The sequence below is a fragment of the Elaeis guineensis genome, chromosome 3, assembly GCF_000442705.2.
Source record: "Elaeis guineensis isolate ETL-2024a chromosome 3, EG11, whole genome shotgun sequence".
Lineage (NCBI taxonomy): Eukaryota > Viridiplantae > Streptophyta > Magnoliopsida > Arecales > Arecaceae > Elaeis > Elaeis guineensis.
Window position 1 is genome coordinate 127,459,902 of NC_025995.2, and position 19,791 is coordinate 127,479,692.

General features: G+C 48.8%; 2 protein-coding genes across 2 annotated transcripts; one reads left to right on the forward strand and one right to left on the reverse strand.

Moving 5' to 3' along the window:
• Positions 1-11,705: 11,705 nt before the first annotated feature.
• Positions 11,706-14,874, forward strand: LOC105040213 (3-ketoacyl-CoA synthase 11). Its single transcript, XM_010916640.4, has 2 exons — positions 11,706-11,855; positions 12,770-14,874. The coding sequence occupies exon 2, from the start codon at positions 13,006-13,008 to the stop codon at positions 14,524-14,526; it is 1,521 nt and encodes a 506-aa protein (XP_010914942.1). The 5' UTR covers positions 11,706-11,855; positions 12,770-13,005; the 3' UTR covers positions 14,527-14,874.
• Positions 14,875-17,573: 2,699 nt separating this feature from the next.
• LOC105040212 (probable histone H2A variant 3) lies at positions 17,574-19,791 on the reverse strand. The gene is made up of 2 exons (XM_010916639.4): positions 19,533-19,791; positions 17,574-18,171 (listed from the first exon to the last, which is right to left on the reverse strand). Exons 1-2 carry the CDS (start codon positions 19,635-19,637, stop codon positions 17,875-17,877), a joined length of 402 nt encoding a protein of 133 aa, XP_010914941.1. The 5' UTR covers positions 19,638-19,791; the 3' UTR covers positions 17,574-17,874.

Here is a 19,791-nt window from a genome sequence, read left to right on the forward strand (position 1 = left end):
TGCTTCGCCCGACCGTCGAGCGGCCGACTCTGCCGGGGGCACGCCACCCGCCCAGCAGATTCCGGAGGTTCGGGAGGAAGTCCGCGAACCTGGGCTGCCGACGCATGCCACCGCCACGCCGTCTGCCGAGACTCGGTCGGGCTCGAGCTTGCCGTCTATCTCCGACGTCAGGGCCTGGACGGCAAGCCGAGGTAAGGCCCCAATGGCGTCGGGTGACGAAGGTCGATCGGCGGGTGGGTCGGCCGACTTTCCGCTTCCCGAGGGTGCGTCGGGCCTGGCCAACCACGACTTGGCCAGGAGACTATGCCAAGCACTCCTCCTTCCTGCCGACATCGAAGCGATGAAGAACCAGCGTGTCTCCGACATGCTGTCGTCCTTCTATCCGATGATGATCCGGGTAAGCTCCCTTTCCCTCTGCTTTTAATCGTAGCATCGCAAGTCCGGCTTACTAACAGTCGGCTCTTTTTTGTGCAGCTGGTCTTCAACATATCCGAGCTGGAGGCCGGATATCGAAAGTTTGGGGACATGCGCGCGGCCTGGAGAGATAAGGTCGCGGTCCTCGAAGCCGAGAAGGCCATCCTTCTCGACCAATTTCAACAGTCGGTCGACCGGGAGAACCGACTCGAGGGGGAGGTCTCCCGATTTTCGGAGGAGATCTCCGGACTCAAGGAGGCCAAGGCGTCGCTGGAGTCGGAGCTCAAGTCGGCGAAGGATGACGCGGCCAAGAAGTCCCGGACCATCCGTCGGCTCCGACACGAGCGAGACAGCGTCGGCAAAGAGTTGGAGGGCGAGCGCGAGCAACTTCGGGCGAGTCTTGAGAACCTCGCCAAGGCTGAAGAGGGCCATGCCGCCGCTCAGGCCGATGCAGACGTTGCCAAAGCCGAATCAGAGTCGGCGAAGTTGGCTTTGGGTCGGACGGTCGAGGTCTGCCGGGACTCTGAGGAGTACCGCGAAGAGCTCCTCGAGAGCGGCTACCTCTCGTACCAAGTCGGGTACGAGGATGCCCGGGAAGCCGTTCGAAGCTTGTACCCCGAACTTGACCTCAGCAACGTGGTTCTGCCAGGGTCGGAGGCCCCAGCTGCGGAGGAGACGGCCGGACCAGCGTCGGATGGTCTCTCCACCAGGGCGGAAGCTGAAGGCGTCGCAGAGCCGGTTGCCGAAGACCAGTCGGCTCCGATGGCTGAAGTCGGAGCAGATCTTCCGACCAACTCGCATCGTCGTCCAGTGGAGGACGTCGACTCCGATAATTAGTCGGTTTTATTTTGTCTTCTGTTTTGCTTTGGATTGTAATCGGGCTCCGGCCTTTACCTTGTAGACTTTCCTTTGTTTATGGAAAAAATTTCTTTAAGTCTTGAATGAATTCTTCTTTTGCCTTCTCCCCCAGTTTGCAATGCCAAACATGTCTGCAATGTCGAACGTTAGTCGCTGACTTAGTCAAGTCGCCAACTCGCATAAGTCGGTAGGGCTTCAGCAACTTGTTCAGCCCCGAGAGTAAAATGTGTCCCGACTTTAGGTCGGGTTCCGACAGTCGAAGTCGGCGTCCGGCGCATTGTCGGGGAGACGATAGTAAGTCGGGTCCCCATGCCCCTGCGTCGGGTTCGATGTTTTCCGACGTCCGGTGGTAAGCCGAATGTCGTTCAGCCGGCCGTTGGTCGGTCGGCAAGTCGTAGATGCGACAAAGGTCGCGTCGTGTGATAGACGGTGGTAAGCCGAACATCCCTCGACCGGCCGTAGCTCGGTCGGAAGTCGCGACAATAGTCGCGTGGGCTTTTTGCCTTTCTTCGGTCGGGGCCCGATCGGCCTGTCGGCCGACGGATTCTGCCCGAAAATTCGACCGTAGAGGGAGCATGAACTCCCGTTCATAAGAGTCCGTCGGCCCTTTGTGGAGGTCCGACAAGTCGTCGAAGGAGTATTGACTCCCGTCGTTGTAGATGCATCGGTCCGTGTAAGGGGCCGATGTGTCGTCGGTGCCAGATCCGCGTTGGCGCGTCGGGGCTGAGCGCCGACCGGTAGTGGAAGAGTTAGAACTCCAATTTTTCAAGCTGGACATGTATTCCGACAATTGAATTACAGAATTCACTGGCAATACAGCTTCAAGTTGTCGGCGTTCCAAGTCCGGGGAATGGTTTTTCCCTCAAGGGTTTCCAACCGATAGGCTCTCGGCCCGAAGGTGTCAGCAACCCTGTAGGGTCCTTCCCAGTTGGGAGCCAACTTCCCTTGTTCCAAGGGCTTCGACACCTCCGCCTTCCTCAAGACTAGGTCGCCAGGCCTGAAGAGCTTTGGTCTGACCTTAGCGTTGTAGTACCGGGCGACCCTCTGTCGGTATGAGGCCATTCGGATTTGAGCCTCATTTCGCAGTTCGGGGAGAAGGTCTAGGTCGGCCCTCCGACTTTCGGAGTTGTCCGGCTCGTGGTACTGCTCGACCCTTGAAGACGGCAGGCCAATCTCGAGCGGGATCACAGCTTCTGTCCCGTAGGCCAAACTGAACGGCGACTCTCCGGTCGGGACACGGGGGGTCGTTCGGTAAGCCCATAGGACAGAGCCCAGCTCGTCGACCCAGAGACCTTTGGCTTCGTTCAGTCGGGTCTTGAGTCCATGGAGCAAGGTTCGGTTCGTCACCTCAACCTCACCGTTGGACTGTGGATGCCCGACTGAAGTTAGTCGATGACGGATGTGGAACCTGGCGCAGAAGTCCTTGAAGTCTCGGTTGTCGAATTGCCGTCCGTTGTCGGTGATGATGGTGTGCGGCAATCCGAACCTGAAGATGATGGACTTTTGGACGAAGTCCTCCATCTTCCGCTCGGTGATCTGCGCCAAGGGCTCGGCCTCGACCCACTTCGTGAAGTAGTCGATGGCGACAACGATGAACTTCCTTTGGCCCGACGCCGGCGGGAAGGGGCCGAGAATATCGACTCCCCACTGAGCGAAGGGCCATGGAGCGACAATGGGAGTGATTTGGCTGGCCGGTTGGTGCTGAATATTGGCATACTTCTGACATGGCTCGCACCTTCGGACCAACTCTGCCGCATCCTTCCTCATGGTCGGCCAGTAGTAGCCCTGTCGTAGGACCTTGAAGGCTAAGGACTTGCCCCCCAAGTGATTCCCACAAATTCCTTCGTGAACCTCTCGGAGGGCATAGTCAGCGTCGGTCGGTCCCAAGCACTTAAGCAGAGGGAGGGAGAACGACCTCTTATAGAGTCGGCCATCCATGATCGCATATTGCGACGCCGACCATCGGAGTCGCTTGGCCTCCGCGGGATCTTCGGGACTGGTCCCCTCGGACAGGTACCGGACGATCGGGTCCATCCAACTGGGTTCAGACGTTAGCTGCTGCACTTCTTCGACCCGATCGATGCTCGGCTGTTGGAGGTGTTCGACAAACGTCCGACCCAAAGAATCATAGGCCGACGTTGCCAATCTGGAGAGAGCGTCGGCACGGGCGTTCTCCATCCTGGGGATGTGGGAGATCTCGAAATGCCCTAAGCGGGCCACGAGATCCTTTACCTTCTGAAGATACTTGATCATGGTCGGATCTCGCGCCTCGAAGTCGCCCTTGACCTGCCCCACGATCAGCTGAGAGTCGGAGAATGCCCGGAGGCTGTCGACGCCCAGTTCCTTCGCCATCCTCAAGCCCGCGAGGAGTGCCTCGTATTCGGCTTGATTGTTGGAGGCCTTGAAGTCGAACCGGAGGGCGTATTCGGTGACTACCCCATCCGAATTCGTGAGCAGGAGCCCAGCCCCGCTTCCCTGAGCGTTGGAGGCTCCGTCGATGTGAAGTACCCAGGTGGAGATCGGGTTTGGCTCAGAGACCGAATCTCGTCCCGGGCCTTCAGCTCCCGACGGTCGGTCGGTCGTCGGGCATTCAGCGATGAAGTCGGCCAAGACCTGAGCCTTCAAGGCAGGCCTCGGTCGGTACTGAATGTCGAACTCGCTAAGCTTCATTGCCCACTTAGCGAGTCGTCCGGATGTGTCGGGTCAGCGCAGTACGGCCCTCAGGGGCTGGTTGGTGAGTACCACGATGGCGTGGGCCTGGAAGTATGGTCGGAGCCGTTGCGCGGAGACGGTCAGAGCGAAAACCATCTTTTCCGTCTCCGAGTATCTGGCTTCGGCGCCGTGGAGGACCTTGCTGGTGTAGTAGATGGGCTGATGGGTTCGGCACTCGTTTTCCCGAACGAGCACCGAACTGATCGCCTCAGAGGAGGTGGCCAAGTAGAGATACAAGGTCTCCCCGACCTGCGGCTTTACGAGCAGCGGCGGGGAAGCCAAGTACCTTTTCAGGTCTTCAAAGGCCTGTTCGCACTCATCCGACCAAGAGAAACCGTTCGCCTGGCGCAGGGTCTTGAAGAACGGGAGGCACCTCTCAGCTGATCGGGAAATGAATCGGCTAAGAGCGACGATTCTTCCATTCAGTTGTTGGACCTCCTTCTTGGTGTTCGGATGACGCATGTCGAGGATCGCCTTTATCTTCTCAGGGTTGGCCTCGATCCCTCTCTGAGAAACGAGGAATCCGAGGAACTTCTCCGAGGTCACCCCGAAGGCACATTTGGTCGGGTTGAGCTTCATTCGGTGTCGTCGAAGGGTGCGGAAGGTCTCCTCGAGATCCTGAACATGGTCCGGGATCTGCGTGCTCTTTACCAGCATGTCGTCCACGTATACCTCCATGTTACGCCCGATCTGGTCTTTGAAGACCTTATTGACGAGTCGCTGGTAGGTGGCGCCGGCATTCTTCAATCCAAAGGGCATCACCCGATAACAGTAGAGGCCCTTGGGGGTCACGAACGCGGTGTGCTCCTCGTCTTCAGGCGCCATCTGGATCTGATTGTACCCGGCGAAGGCGTCCATGAAGCTGAGCAGTCGAAATCCGGACGTCGCATCCACCAGCTGGTCGATCTTCGGGAGTGGAAAGCTATCCTTCGGGCATGCTCGGTTGAGGTCGGTATAGTCGATGCAGATCCTCCATTTCCCGCTGGCTTTCTTGACCATGACGACATTGGCAAGCCTATCGGGATACGTGGATTCCCGAATGAAGCCTGCCTCGAGCAGCTTGTCCACTTCTTCGTCAATGGCTTTCTGCCTTTCTGGGGCGAAGGACCTTTTCTTCTGCCTCACCGGCTTCATTGTCGGGTCGATGTTGAGTCGGTGAGTAATCGTTTCTGGAGGGATGCCCGACATATCTGCTGCCGACCACGCGAATATGTCGGCGTTGGCCGTCAGCAGCTCCGTCAGTCGGTGTCGCTCGGTGTCGGGCAATTGAGACCCGATCCAAACTTTTCTGTCGGGATTTTCTCCTACCGGGATCGCCTCGAGCTGCTCGGCCGGCGAACCCCGCTCTTCCTCCTCCCGTTGATCCAGCTTGTCGATTGTCAGGGGATCCTTTGTCTCGTCGCTTTGGGCGGAGATTTGGAAGCATCGTCGGGCGAGCCGTTGATCTCCGCGCATCTCCCCGACTCCGTTTTTGATCGGGAATCGAACAAGGAGATGGTACGTCGAGACGATCGCCCTGAGGGCGTTCAATCCGGGTCGCCCGAGTATGGCATTGTAGGCCGAAGGAACTTGGACGACCGCGAAAATGAGGGAGACTGTGCTTTGCCGTGGTTCGATACCGACCGTCACGGGCAGGGTGATTTCTCCTTCTGTCGTGACGGTATCTCCGGCAAAGCCGATCAAGGGCGTGGAGACCCCACTAAGTCGATCAGTCGGTAGTCGCATTCGGGAGAAGGTCGAGTAAAACAAAACATTTGTCGAACTTCCATTATCAACAAAAATTTGTTTTACATCATAATTGGCTATTGTCGCCGACACAACAACAGCGTCGTCGTGGGGAGTCTGGATGCCCCGAACGTCGTCTTCTGAGAAGGTAATCACGTCGTCCGGGCGCGGCTTTTTCGTCGGCTCCCCCCTGTAGACGTCCCCGATCCCAGCCGCTTGGAGATCATGTTGATGACTCCAGCCGTCGGCTGGTTAGTCGGCGCCTCTTCAGTCGGCTGGGGGTGTCGATCGGCAGTCGGTCGGGTCGGCGGACCCTTTCGAAACTTGCCGAGATACCCTCGGCGGATGAGATTTTCGATCTCATCCTTCAACTGGATGCATCGCTCGGTGTCGTGGCCGTGGCTCCGATGGAACCGGCAGTACTTCCGATGGTCGAGGCCCTTTGCCTTCAGAGGCGGAGGCCGTCGCAGGTATTCTTTCCCTTCGATCTCCATCAAGATCTGCGCACGGGGAGCGGAGAGAAGAGTGTAGGAGTCATACCTGGGATGCACCGACCTCGGAGTCTGTCGGCGGGGTGATTTTTGGATCTGTCGAGGTGGAGAAAGCCGACTACCGGCCGGGGGCCTGCTTGGTTCGGCGGGCTCCCGACCTTTTCTTCGCTTCTCCTTCGGACCCCTGGGCTCGACCAGGCGTCGGTCGGACGCTCCTTCGTCCGCGCGCATATACTTGTATGCGCGCTCCAGTAGCTCGGCGTACGTTCGGGGGAGGGTCTTGTCCAGAGAATAAGTAAATCGGGAAGACCTCAGGCCCCGCTTCATGGCTGAAACCGCCATGTCTTCGTTGAGGTCCCGGACCTCGAGCGTGGCCGCGTTGAATCGCGCCACGAAGTGTCGGAGCGTCTCGTTTTCCCCCTGCTTGAGGGAGAAAAGGCTATCCGACGTTCGCGGCGGCTTTCGGCTGGTGCTGAAATGGGCCACGAACGAGTGCTCGAGCTGCGCGAAGGAATGGATACTGCCCGATCGAAGACCGGAGTACCAAGCCCTGGCAGCCTTGCGAAGTGTGGCAGGGAAGCCGATGCAAAAAAGAGCGTCGGTTGCCCCTTGGATCGTCATGAGAGCTTTGTAGCTCTTGAGGTGGTCGACCGGGTCGGTGGAGCCATCGTATGGCTCCACGTTCGGCATTTTGAACCGACTGGGAATCGGCTCATCGAGGACCAGTCGAGAGAGAGGTTGGGCGGTCTGGAAGTCGACGTCGTTCGAAGACTTCTGGCCGTCCATCTGCAGTTGGGCGAGCCGGCGGTCGATCTCCTCGAACCGTCGCTCGTAGTCGTCCGCTCGTCGATGCTGGGAGACCCCGGGAGTGGAGCCTCCGGAGGATTCTGAAAGAGAGGCCGTCGGTGTGTGCGGCCGCTTTTCCTTCCTCGCCCGTTCCAACGGGGAAGGAGAGGGCCGCTGAGACCGACGGTCGTCGCGCCGTGGTCGCCCCTCCTCCTCTCCGTGGGAGCGCTGTTGAGAGCGCTCGCTTGGAGGCGACAGGGGTCGGCGCGGCCGTCGGCGGCTGCTCCTGGAAGGCATAGGTCGGGCCGCCGGTTGTTGCTGGAGGCTTTTGACTGCGTCAGTCAGTACGGTCATCTGCCGTACGATGGCCGCAATCTGGGCCTCCGTGGTCACTGCAGGGTGCGGAGAGCTAGGCTCCGCCGTTGGTGGTGGTGGAGAGGCCTCTTCCCGGCGGGAAGAGCGCCTTGCCGACCCAGTGACTCTCGATCGTTGAGCTCTTGTCTTTGTCATGTCAGCCCCTACCTGGCGCGCCAATCTGTTGCGGCCAATCGCCTCGTCGCCCGATCGCCGGGAAGCGTGCACCTGCAAAAGGAAGTCCGCACTGACCGGAGGCGGCTCCGGCGGGGACCCTCCGACGGTCAAGTCAGAGAGGTGACTGGGCAACAGTGAAATGCAGACAGAGAGCTCTGAGAGGGAGAGAGAGAGAGAGAGAGGAGCGAGCCTGCGTATGTGGGAGAGAAGGGCGGATCGACCCTTTGCACTGTTGCCTTCCCCGGTATATATAGTGGAGCACGGTATGGCGCCGTCATTAATGGCGCGGACAAGTGAGGAACTGTCAACTCACTGTAGACTGTCAGAGCCGCCGTGGAAATGTCATGTCGCCGTGTGGCCGTCTAATCACCAGGGTTGACCTCGCTCTCGACGGGACAATGCCCCTGGGGAACTGTGCCGCATGTCCGTGTCAGAGCTGACAAGGTCTGGCGGCTGTACGGCGATGGGAGGAGACGGCCGACCCTTGGTCGGTGGCCAGCAGAGTGGCGTCGGGTTCCTCCGTCAGTCGGCGAGTTTCATGTGAGTCGGCCTCTGGGTCTGGTCGGTCGGGAAGGATACGCCCGACATACCTCCAGTCGGCGATTGGGCCATTGAAAAGCCGTCGGTAGCGTCCGTTAGTCGGTCATTCCCGGCTTTCAGTCGGAGACGGTCGGTCGGGCCGTCGGAGACGGTCGGTCGGGCCGTCGGAGACGGTCGGTCGGGCCCTCCGATAGTCGGTCGGTCGGTCGGTGGGTTTCCCCCAACACCATGGAAGCTAGCACGGTGAGTAACGGAGATTGCTGGTGCATTGGTTGTGAGCAAATAAGACATCAAATTCGATTTTGTACCCTTGCTCATCATGCTTTAGAATGAAGATCACATACATCCAAGATGGTAGCAGAATAGCCCCTCTAGCTACCATCCATATAAATCACATACATTGGCTGCCCCATCAATTTAAGACAGAAATGCAATCTCGAATTTAATGAACGTGTGTCGCGATACACAGTGATTTCATCGCACCTACATCTCACCATATACCCTTGTGCTCGCTCCAGTCCTCGCGGCACCAGTCAAATGTGTGGGGGATGCATTCGCGAGCGGCATTTATGCAGTGATTCGAGTCCTAAAGGATGCAGTATCCGTGCAGAGAAAAGAGATAACTATCAATGATATTCAGCTGGAACATGATGCAGGATGGTGCATGCCTTCACGCTTCTACGAGGAGCCAAGATGCCCCGAGAAAAAGCTCAGGGGTAGGAAGACGGACGTGCAGCCGGACAAAAGCAATCCAGAATCCCTTACGGACATGTGGGCTGTCATGAGGTGGGGCCCGGCGACAGGACTCACGTGGGTCGTGTGGGCAGCCAGTTCACGCTGAGAGGGATCCATTCAAGCCACATTTATATTGCGGGGACGTTAACATCATGGATTACACTGTCCTCATGGTTCCATGTGAAGACCCACAACAGCGCATACGCCATGATTGCTCCCTCACAAGGCGAAGGCTGTAAACTATTCACCAAAAAGGCAGCTGTAAACCACGACAAAATTGGTATTTAAAAAAGCATTTTGGCACCAATTTAACAGCACAGTCCACAGTATCCAGCATAGATATTTTCGTTGATAAATGCAGCAGAAGATGTTTTAATAGAGATGACTCAGCCGTTCCATGTGGTAAGTATCGTGGTATGGAAAAGATATTTTTAATCCCATCTCATTTGCGAGTCAAAAAAATATGATTTATAAAAATTAAAAAAAAAAATTCTTAAAATACTTTTTAAAAAATAAAATAATAAGATCTCGTGCACCATCATTAGAAACCAAAGCGGCACGAGAAAGTTAGGCACAAAAAGATGAAATATGTCACGAGAAAGTTAGATGCAAAAAGATGAAATACGTGTTTTCAGAATGGATCAATTGATCGGAGATTTTATTATTGATATACCGGTTGATTATCTATTGATTATCCATTCTATCCATCCAAGATACAAGTTTTTGGCCGCAACATCTGATTTTTTTTTTAATATAATTTTTATTTTTTAGTCATTTAGCATTCAATTTAATGCTCTTCTCTTCATATTGGATGCTTCCGATCATTATCTCAGATAAGAGACATAAGCTGAAATTTTAAATATTCTTTACTCAAATTGGAGATTGAACGAGAAAGATTCAAATTTACACTGCCATCTATTTTTCTACCATTAATTCTAATCAATCATCAAATATTTTACAGTATATAGTTGACTAGCAATGTAGAATTGGACTGCTTCAATTAATTCAATTTAACTTAAAAGCATTCTCATCAGTTAACAAAAAAAAAAATCATTCTCATCACATATCTGTGGGCCAATGCATGAGCAGGCATGTTACATGAATGGTCTATATGAATCCCACTTGCAACCAATTGCATGGTGCCATGTTAAACGGATGAGTTAGCATGTCCATATGAGCATGTAGATTTGTTTTGATACCTAGCTTTTGTCGATACGGCATTATCACGTGTAGTCTTGATATAAACCACTGTAATGTCTACAATATCAAGAGTGGTTTTATGATTAAACTACTCTAAGTAAATTTCTAACTACTAATCTTAATATCATTTTTATAAAATATTTGTAATATTTTTGTTATTGAACCATGTTATTTTATCTAACAAGAAGAAAATGGAATTCAAATTTAAATTCAGCGTGGTCAGATTCCCATTAATTGGCGACAATGTGTTAGGACGACCGTAAAGGTTGGGTTTTTTTTCTCCTTTTGTGTTTTTTTTGCGTAAAATATATAAGACAATACTTTTTGAAATTCTCATGAGAAAAGTCAATAACTTGATTCGTAATCATCGTGTGCCCTCGTCATGTCTCAATTTTTGTAAAATTTCTCGTCTCCCATCTCAACCATGAGAAACCATTATTTCAACTAATGTCTTTATCAATCACTTCAAGAGATGGTCACATTAGCGTCCAAGAATCATAATCTAGGCTTACATTATGAAGAGATGCAAAAATACCTTGGAAGTTATCTTGGACACACTTAACAAAGGCCGACAATTAAACTAACTGATTATTACACAAAGAAATGGATGGCAAGTAGTTATAGTCATCAAAAATTATAGTTTATATATATATATATATATATATATATATATATATATATATTGTTAAGATAAATTCTCACCGCTTGATCGATTAAGAATAATCCTCTTTCTCCTGCTGGCTGAATGCGCAATCGACTAAATGAACCATACTGATTTAATTTTCGACCGACGATTTAACTCGAGATTTGATCAATAAAGTGAAACTAAGTCGGATTTTCACCGACTAAATCCGGCATATTGATAATGTCAGTTGAGCACTTATTTGGATCCTTTTCTGAATATATTAATTCTAAAAAATAAAAATTAAACGACAGTTATTCATCATGAATGTTAATCCTCCACATTATGAGAATTATGAGCGTAACAACTTCATATTGATCGTCTATTATTTGATCTTTATGACAATCAAGGAGGTAACTGTCCACTAAAAATAGTAATGCCCATATTTCAAATTTTTAGGAATGAAAATTATACAGTAACGACACTCTCCATCGTATATGAAGAAGTGAACAGGGAGATTGGATAAATTTTTTTGATTAATAATATTTTTTAAGTTTTATATTTTAATTTTTTAATTATTATTTTTTTTTGATTAACTTAAATATCGAAAAAAAAATTTACCGATCAATTTTCAATAAATAAATTTAATTTTGTAGGTTTTCTACCGTCAAATAATTAGACGCAACATTTTGATTTTCAGCGGTCCGTTTCGGTGGTTCAGGGTTACGTAGATAATCACAACCAACAGTGCATCGAGATAAACACGGTGAATGGTGAGTGGGATGTGATTATCTATTTACACGTGCATTATGAGGTACATGGCGCGAGTTATTAGTCGTTTCCATCCAGGAGCATCCTATAGCCCGTTTCGTTGGCGGAGCCGGTTCAAGAAATGAGACCAAGGCCGGCAGTGCCGCCGGCACAAGTTCCCTACAGCGTTTTTTTGCGGCCACCCGCGACTCCGAAAAAAAAAGAGTTTTTTTATTTGTAGAATCTTCTCTGGCCCGCAACGGAAGGTGGGGCGCACACACGCTGGCACCCATCTAACCATCCATCCACGCCCTCCTTCCAAATCCGAAGGTAATTAGAGGAATAGAAGGGCCAATTGGCCAAGAAGATTCTTCTTGTTTATTTATGAACTTATCGGACACTTCATTATGTGCCCCTCCGTTGCATTTCTTCGGACCCTTGCTATCTTCTTCCTAAGGAGGCGGTTTCTCGGCCGACCTCCGGCTTTCGAGGTCAGTAGATCATTCTTGATCACTTTCAGTATTTTTCTGCTCGGTGGAATGCAAGAGAAAAAGAAAACTATGCGAATGTTGATTTCTTTTTTCGCCATCCGTCTTTTTTTTTTTTTTTTTTGGTTGTTTCTGTTGTTGTATCAAAAGAAAAAATATATATATTGCTTTGGTTTTTTGTCCAAAATCCAATTTTTGTTCCGGATTCGAGGTGAAAAGTTCGATCTGCGTTTCGTCAAAATCTGATTGTGTTCTTGGAATGCATGAAGATTTCTCGGTGGGTTCGTTTCCCTCCGTTTCTTTCTTTCTTTCTTTTTCCTGGAAAAAATCGCTACTCGTTATAGATGCGGTCTGGAATTCGTGGATTCTGTGGCGGGGATGGTGGATAAGCTCAGCTTTTTTCTTTTTCTAGATGCTACATTTGCAGAACATTTGCCCTTCTGGTTCACCTTGTTCGTTTATTATTATATATTATGTTAGTTTCTCCCTTAGGTTTTTTCCCCCGGATTTCAGATTCTGGGTCTGTTTAGAAAACCTGGGATTTGGACTTGGATTCGTGTTGGACGTGTCGTTTTATTGTTTGTAAGATTTCGCCTTCAAAAATCAAAAATTTTTCATTTTAGATGGGTTGTAGCGCTCGGGAAATGTCCTCCTTGGTCTTTGAGTGGGTCTGTTTTAGCTTTTTTGTTTTTTTCCCCCTCCATTTTTTTAGATTCGCTTGATCTACCTCATCTGGCTTCTCTTTTTTTTTTTTTTTAATGAAGAAAACAAAGATCTTGAGATGTGGATGGCTCAGTGTTGATTTTTTTTTTCTTTTGATTGATTGATGCTGAGGTAAAAACAGGGATTTTTGTGGGTTTTTATTTCTCGAATCATTGTTTGAGATTATAATTTCTCCTTTTTAACATTTCCTGCAGGGTTTTGTGCTTCACTCTGATTCGTTACAGCGCGGAGAAGGGGCCATCTGTTTAGCAAAAGAATCACCTTTCCATCTCTCTTTGAAACTAGTCTTTAGGTTGGTACAAGAGAAGTAGAGCCATTCCCTTTGGACTTTTCCTATTCCTCTTTCCTCCCTTCATCTCAGGCCAAAAAAAAAAAAAAAAAAGCATCCTTTCTCCTCCTCCCAAGTTTCCAATTTTCTCATAATCCGATCATGGCGGAACCATTGCTCAATAAATCATCCTCGAGCCGTCTCCCCAGCTTCACGCAATCAGTGAAGCTCAAGTATGTCAAACTTGGTTACCACTACCTCATCACCCATGGCATGTACCTCTTCCTCACACCCCTCGTCGTCCTGGTCGCTGCCCAACTCTCCACCTTCTCTGTCCAAGACCTCCATGACCTCTGGGACCATCTCCGGTTTAATCTCATCTCCGTGATCCTCTGCTCCACGCTCCTCGTATTCCTTTCCACCCTCTACTTCCTCACCCGTCCTCGGCCTGTCTATCTCGTCAACTTGGCATGCTACAAGCCGGAGGACGCCCGGAAGTGCACCAGGCAAATTTTTATGGAGCATTCTAAGCTGACGGGCTCGTTCACAGAAGAGAACCTCGAATTCCAGCGTAAGATCCTCGAAAGGTCAGGCCTTGGTGAGAACACTTACCTCCCTGAGGCTGTCCTCAATGTTCCTCCTAATCCCTCGATGGCTGAGGCCAGGAAGGAAGCTAGGGCTGTTATGTTTGGCGCCATCGACGAACTTTTTGCCAAGACTTATGTGAAGCCCAAGGACATTGGGATCTTGATTGTGAATTGTAGCTTGTTCAATCCGACCCCATCTCTTTCTGCCATGGTTGTGAACCATTACAAGCTTCGAGGAAACATAGTGAGCTATAACTTGGGTGGGATGGGGTGCAGCGCAGGGCTGATTTCTATCGATCTTGCCAAGGATCTTCTTCAAGTTCATCCCAGTACCTATGCCTTGGTTATCAGCATGGAGAACATCACCTTGAACTGGTACTTTGGCAACAATCGTTCCATGCTTGTTTCCAACTGCTTGTTCCGAATGGGTGGAGCTGCAATCCTTCTCTCCAACAAGAGCTCCGATCGCTGCCGCTCCAAGTACCAATTGGTTCACACGGTTCGAACCCACAAGGGTGCTGATGATAAGTGCTTCAGCTGTGTCACCCAAGAAGAGGACGCCAATGGGAAAATTGGTGTTTCTCTTTCGAAAGATCTGATGGGAGTTGCTGGTGATGCCTTGAAGACCAACATCACGACATTGGGTCCTCTTGTCCTACCCATGTCTGAGCAGCTACTCTTCTTTGCTACATTGGTGGGGAGGAAGGTCCTCAAGATGAAGATTAGGCCTTACATTCCTGATTTCAAGTTGGCCTTTGAACATTTCTGCATTCATGCTGGTGGAAGGGCTGTTTTGGATGAACTGGAGAAGAACTTGCAGCTTTCGGAGTGGCACATGGAGCCTTCGAGGATGACGCTGTACAGATTTGGAAACACTTCAAGCAGTTCTCTCTGGTATGAACTGGCATACACGGAAGGGAAGGGAAGGATCAGGAAGAGGGACAGAATTTGGCAGATAGCATTCGGATCAGGATTCAAGTGTAATAGTGCAGTATGGAAGGCTTTGAAGACTATCAGTCCTGCAAAGGAAAAGAACCCCTGGATGGACGAGATCCACAACTTCCCAGTTGACGTTCCAAGGGTGTCGGCACTTTGAATCGTAGTCCTGCTGGGGATGTGAGTTGCAAGACCTTGCTGTTGGGTTGTGAAATTGGTCTTTGATCTGGTTTCAGGGATTGCAATAATTTTACATTCGGTTGTAGGGTACAATTTGCGGGCCTTTGGAGGTTGATTCTTATTATGGGTGGAGAATTTGTTAGGAAAGGTGTATTTTTCTCTCTCTTTTTTGGTGTAGTCATGTAGGATATGATCATTGGTTTGAAGGCAAAATGGGCTGGATTGCTAGACGAGGAGGAGGTCAGGGATGAATGTTGTGTTATCATGTGGTTTGATTTATGCAACTTAAGCCATTGACTCTGCTTAAATTTCATCTATTTGGTCTTCAGTTTCTGTGATTGTTAAAAACTGGATGCTCTGAGCAAGCTTTCCAATTGCTTAGAAGTTATTCATCATTTTAGCCCATAGTTTTAGATGTGTTTTTGTTGATGATTGAGCTTTATCCCAACAAGATGCGGTTTATGACCAGTCATTCATATAAAGAAACAAACCAACCGCCATGACCGCATTTTCTTTATGACAATGTCATGATCTGGTCCCTTTTGCGTTGTTTGTCTACACAGTATTACAGCTCAAACCATATTGGAGCAGGCAGTCCCACCTTTATGAGCCTTTGTTATGTTTTATTGTGTTTTCCTCTCCTTTTTTTTTTTTTTTTTTCTCCCTTTCCTTGAGCGACCAAGCACTAATGTTTGGCAGGAGGGATCATGGAGATCCATTGGCAGTGGCAAGAAATTGGAGCAAGATATGAGCAACGGCAAGAGGCCTCTGTTCCAAACCGACAAAGTCAAAAGATGCGGAAAGAGGGTATAGAGACCTGGTATTTGGTGGATGTTGGACCGGTCATGGTGGAGATAGGGAGGAGTGAGAGAGGAATATGAGCAAAGGGTTTGAGGAGGATGATGAGGAGGCGAAGGTAAAGGTTCACAGGAATTGCTCAGTTTTTCCTGTTGATTTTCTTTTGACCACGAGTTGATGGCAGTCAGAATGTGTCGGGAAAGGAATAATATCATATACCGCTGTCTCTAGGTGGGAAAATTTGGTATGTCCAAATATTTTCCTCGTCTCTCATGTGAAAACCTCCGGCGTGGCTTACATTCTCATCACCCTTCAACGTTAGAGGATTGACAAGTTCAGATGAGATTACACCTGTGCCTAATAAATTGAGCGTATCATCACTGTCAAGAATGAATTTGCGGTCTCGTGTAATAAATTATTAGGTCAAGAAACAATTGTCTGCATCATTCACATAGCACCCAGCTTTGAACTATTGGAAATTGATGACGATACATTTAACACCTCCGCAAGCCCAGGGATGCTGACCGCTTCCTTTCTTATTTATTTTTATTTTTCCTTATTACCGTCGGCTTCCCATCCTTCGAAAGTATTGCCGGTGCGCATTGACTCTTGTCGTCTGGCTAAGGAGAAGATATTAAGTAGATGAGATGAGATCTATCCTGAAAATCGAGTGATTTTATCCTAGATCCACGGGGGATCCGATCCAGGCTAAGGCATGGTAATGCTGACCACAGAAGTAGCATGGTTCTGCCATCACTCTGGCTGCAACAAACAAAGATGGGTGTGACTCAAAAATCGGTGGCAGCAGCAGCAGCCGCCCACCTCAACATATGGCCCGCACGTAATAATGCATAATCATATCCCGAAGGATACCCAAACAGCCATACATGAGAAGTTATTTAAGGCAATCTCCAGACACATCACGCACACTTAGAAAGCAGGCCAGTGATTTGTGAACACCAGACGTCTGTAGGAGTTTTTGTTTGGATAAATTATGTCCATGATACTTAAACTATATTAAATTTTTTTAAATAATTTTTTAATTATAAATTTTTTAATTTTAATTTTTAAATTTTTTGAACTATTTTAATATTGCTCTTCGCTCATTTCCGACATCTTTTTCGCACCGAAAATCCTACATGGCAGTCATCGATGTTTATATGACAATCATCGATATTGATCTGAAATAAAAAAAATAATATTTTATTATTATTTTTATTTTTTATAAATTCGATACATAAAAAATAATATTTTATTATTATTATTATTATTTTCGTTTTTCTTCTTCTCCTTCCTCCTGACCGACCACTCCAGTCGCACCTCCACCTGCCCCAGCACACACCCGCCCGACGCCCGCCCCACCGCACCCCTGCCCCTTTCGGCCACACCCCCTCCGACCCCTGCCCACCCCGGCCCCCCTCTCCAGTGCCGATGGGTTGTGCACTCATGCCCCCCCCACCCGTCCCGTCCCAGTGCGGAGGATTAGTTCTCCTCCCTCCATTGCGATGCATCCACACCAATCGTCGGCGAAGTCCAAGGGCGACGCCCGTATCCTCTCCTTCATCCTTTAGACCGTCATCACGATGATGACTCTGGCTCTTTTCTTCCTCTTCGCCGACATCGCGACCGTCATCCTCCTCCACCTCTATGTCGCCGGTCGCACCTTTCGTCGCCATCACCACTTCTAATCCTGAAGCCGTCACATTTGTGCGCACCAGCATTCCCACCGCCAGCCCCCGGCCTCCATCTTCAATCGTAGGAGCACACGGGGGCATGGCGGAGCGGGGCCAGGGGGGAGGCTGGGGGCTGTGGTGCAGAGGGGTAGCAAAGGGGCTGCAGCGGAGAAGGAGGTTGTTCGTGAGGGAGAGGGGATAGTAATTTTTTTTTATTTTTAGTATCATATAAATACTGAATTTTATCACGTAAATATTAAATTTTATCACGTCAATATCGAAGGTTGCCACGTCAGCCTTTCGATAAGAAAAAATGGTCATAATCCATCCCAGGGGCAATATTAAAATGATTTGAAAATTTAAAAAATTAAATTAAATTTTTTGTAATTTAAAAATTATTTATAAAAAAATTTGACTTAATTCAAAAACTACAAACATAATTTATTCTTCCTATTTTTAGCCTCGGGATTGTTCACATAAGCAGTCTTCCTGAAGACCCATCATAGCTGTACAGATTTTGAAGCTACGGGATCATGCCAAGCTAAAATCTTGGCATCCACAATCGCAATCATTATGACAAGTCTCCTGTCATGGTTATTAAGTCAGTATTCAATTTTATGGCTAGACGAAAGCCAACATAATGGGACCAACAAACATGCAGGCAAAATTTAGTCCTCCAGGCATTAGAGCTCCAAAGTAAGCCTTAGGCCATGAAGATCGGCAAAATATAGGCAAAAGTCCAAGAAACTGAACCACCGCGGGCTTTTAACATGATTCTATAATTTCATATGGGTAGCTATTAGCAAGAAGAGCAATCTAATCAATCCAAAACAAAAGGTGGAGCCTTGGCGATTGAACTAATCCTTCGAGGACTTGTTGATGAGAGATTTGTGGATATGAGGGATCACACCTCCTCCAGCTATGGTTCCCTTGATGAGGGTATCCAGCTCTTCATCGCCCCGGATGGCAAGCTGCAGGTGCCTTGGAGTAATACGCTTCACTTTCAGATCCTTGCTTGCATTTCCAGCCAGCTCCAATACCTCTGCAGTCAGGTATTCCAAAATAGCAGCAGTGTACACAGCAGCTGTAGCCCCCACTCTCCCATTTGCTGCAATTCTGGACTTTAGCAGACGGTGGATACGGCCAACTGGAAACTGCAGAGAAGTATTAATTTGAAAAAAAGGGGAAATTGAGTTAATATATGAGCATATGACACTGGAGGGTCACTTTTTTTTTTTTTTTTGATACAATCAATTGCAAAATAAGATCTTTCTGCACACAAGTGATACATAGGAAAATTCAGGTGCATGGTAACATACTAAAAGAAAAAAAATCGACCATATCCTGGACACTAGTGCCAACCAACTACTTAAATCACTCTCCTTGGGCCTCCCAATTTGGGGGTTCAATTGAACCCCCAAGCCAAAACGTGGCTCTGCCCCTACTTACAAGTCTCACTTCATCCATCCAACTACAATTGCATGGAATATCTCTTCATCAATTACCATTTTTTTTTCATAAGATAAGAGCTCCTGTAGGCCACATCTTATGGAGAGAACATGAATAAAGCTAGTCGGACAATGAAAAGTAATTCCTTGTCAGATGTTAAGTTAGAGCAACGGCAGACTATTAACCGTTGAACATTAGTCTTGTCCCTATGCAACTTACAAAAATCACATCAATACTCTGTGCAGATCAGCTTGATGAACTTGCACTGCATGAGTCACTTCTAAGCCTGAGCAAATGCTCATCAATAATTAACCTAATGTAGAAAGAAAGAAAGAAAGAAGAAATGGCAATGTTGATAAGTTTTCTAAGAAATATGGTGGTGGTACCTACCAACAGGGTTCAAACCCGGGTCCTCTCCTCTTGGGAGAGGGAAGCTGGTTGGCAGCATTGGGGATTATCATGCATCAGCAAAGAGACCTGACGTATTTATAGTAATGAAATATATTCACTAAACTGTCGACTATTCTGAGCATTGGGTTTTGGTCCCGCTCCACCTCGATCTGGTTGCAGCATGCTCGAAGCCGGGGTATATGCTGACAAAAAGAAAATGCAGTGCATGCCAGAATTCATCCGCACTTGCATCTCTCAATTTCAGAAAGAGAAAACCTAGAAATTCTCATCGTCAAATCAATGACTCATGCAATCATGGCACCAAATTCTAAATCTAGAACCCAAAACATAAGAAAAGGTTTCCTTGGACCTCTCCAAACACAATGTCAAAGCATATCATGACATCAACGCTTGATCTTGAGTTTATGAGAAATTCCCTTCTTGTCTTCTACCTTCTTTTTTTGTTCTTGAGATCACATGCATGCTCTGTAGTAAATCAGGGGTTTGTACTCGTTTTTTTCCTTGATCCATATCGGATCGTGGAAATGTTGCTTTTTTTACGCTGATGCAAACCTGATGAGATCGACGACAAAAAAAAACCTAGTAATACTGAATGGATTTGTCGAGAAAGTTAAAAAAATGGACGAGATTCAATGGATCGGATCGAAAGAGAGACCTGGAGGCCAGCGCGAGAAGAGCGGGATACGGGCTTCTTCTTGTCCTTGTCTTTGTTCGCCGTCGGTCGCCCCATGATGAGGCCCTTCGCGCCTTTGCCCGACATATTCCCAGCAGGATACCGCCCGGAGAAGAGAATGGGGACGCAATCGGAGAGAGGAGACACACACACAGAGAGAGAGAGAGAGAGAGAGAGAGAGAGAACGGACTATCGGGAAACGATCGAGGAACGAGCAGGAGGTGGCGGCTGTTACGCATAC

Bases quoted from the DNA above. Each gene is read 5' to 3' on its own strand.
- LOC105040213 (XM_010916640.4), top strand. From the start codon at position 13,006: ATGGCGGAACCATTGCTCAATAAATCATCCTCGAGCCGTCTCCCCAGC.
- LOC105040212 (XM_010916639.4), bottom strand. From the start codon at position 19,637: ATGTCGGGCAAAGGCGCGAAGGGCCTCATCATGGGGCGACCGACGGCG. The intron at 18,172-19,532 runs GTCTCTCTTTCG...ACTTCTCTGCAG, and splicing joins CTTCTCGCGCTGGCCTCCAG to TTTCCAGTTGGCCGTATCCA.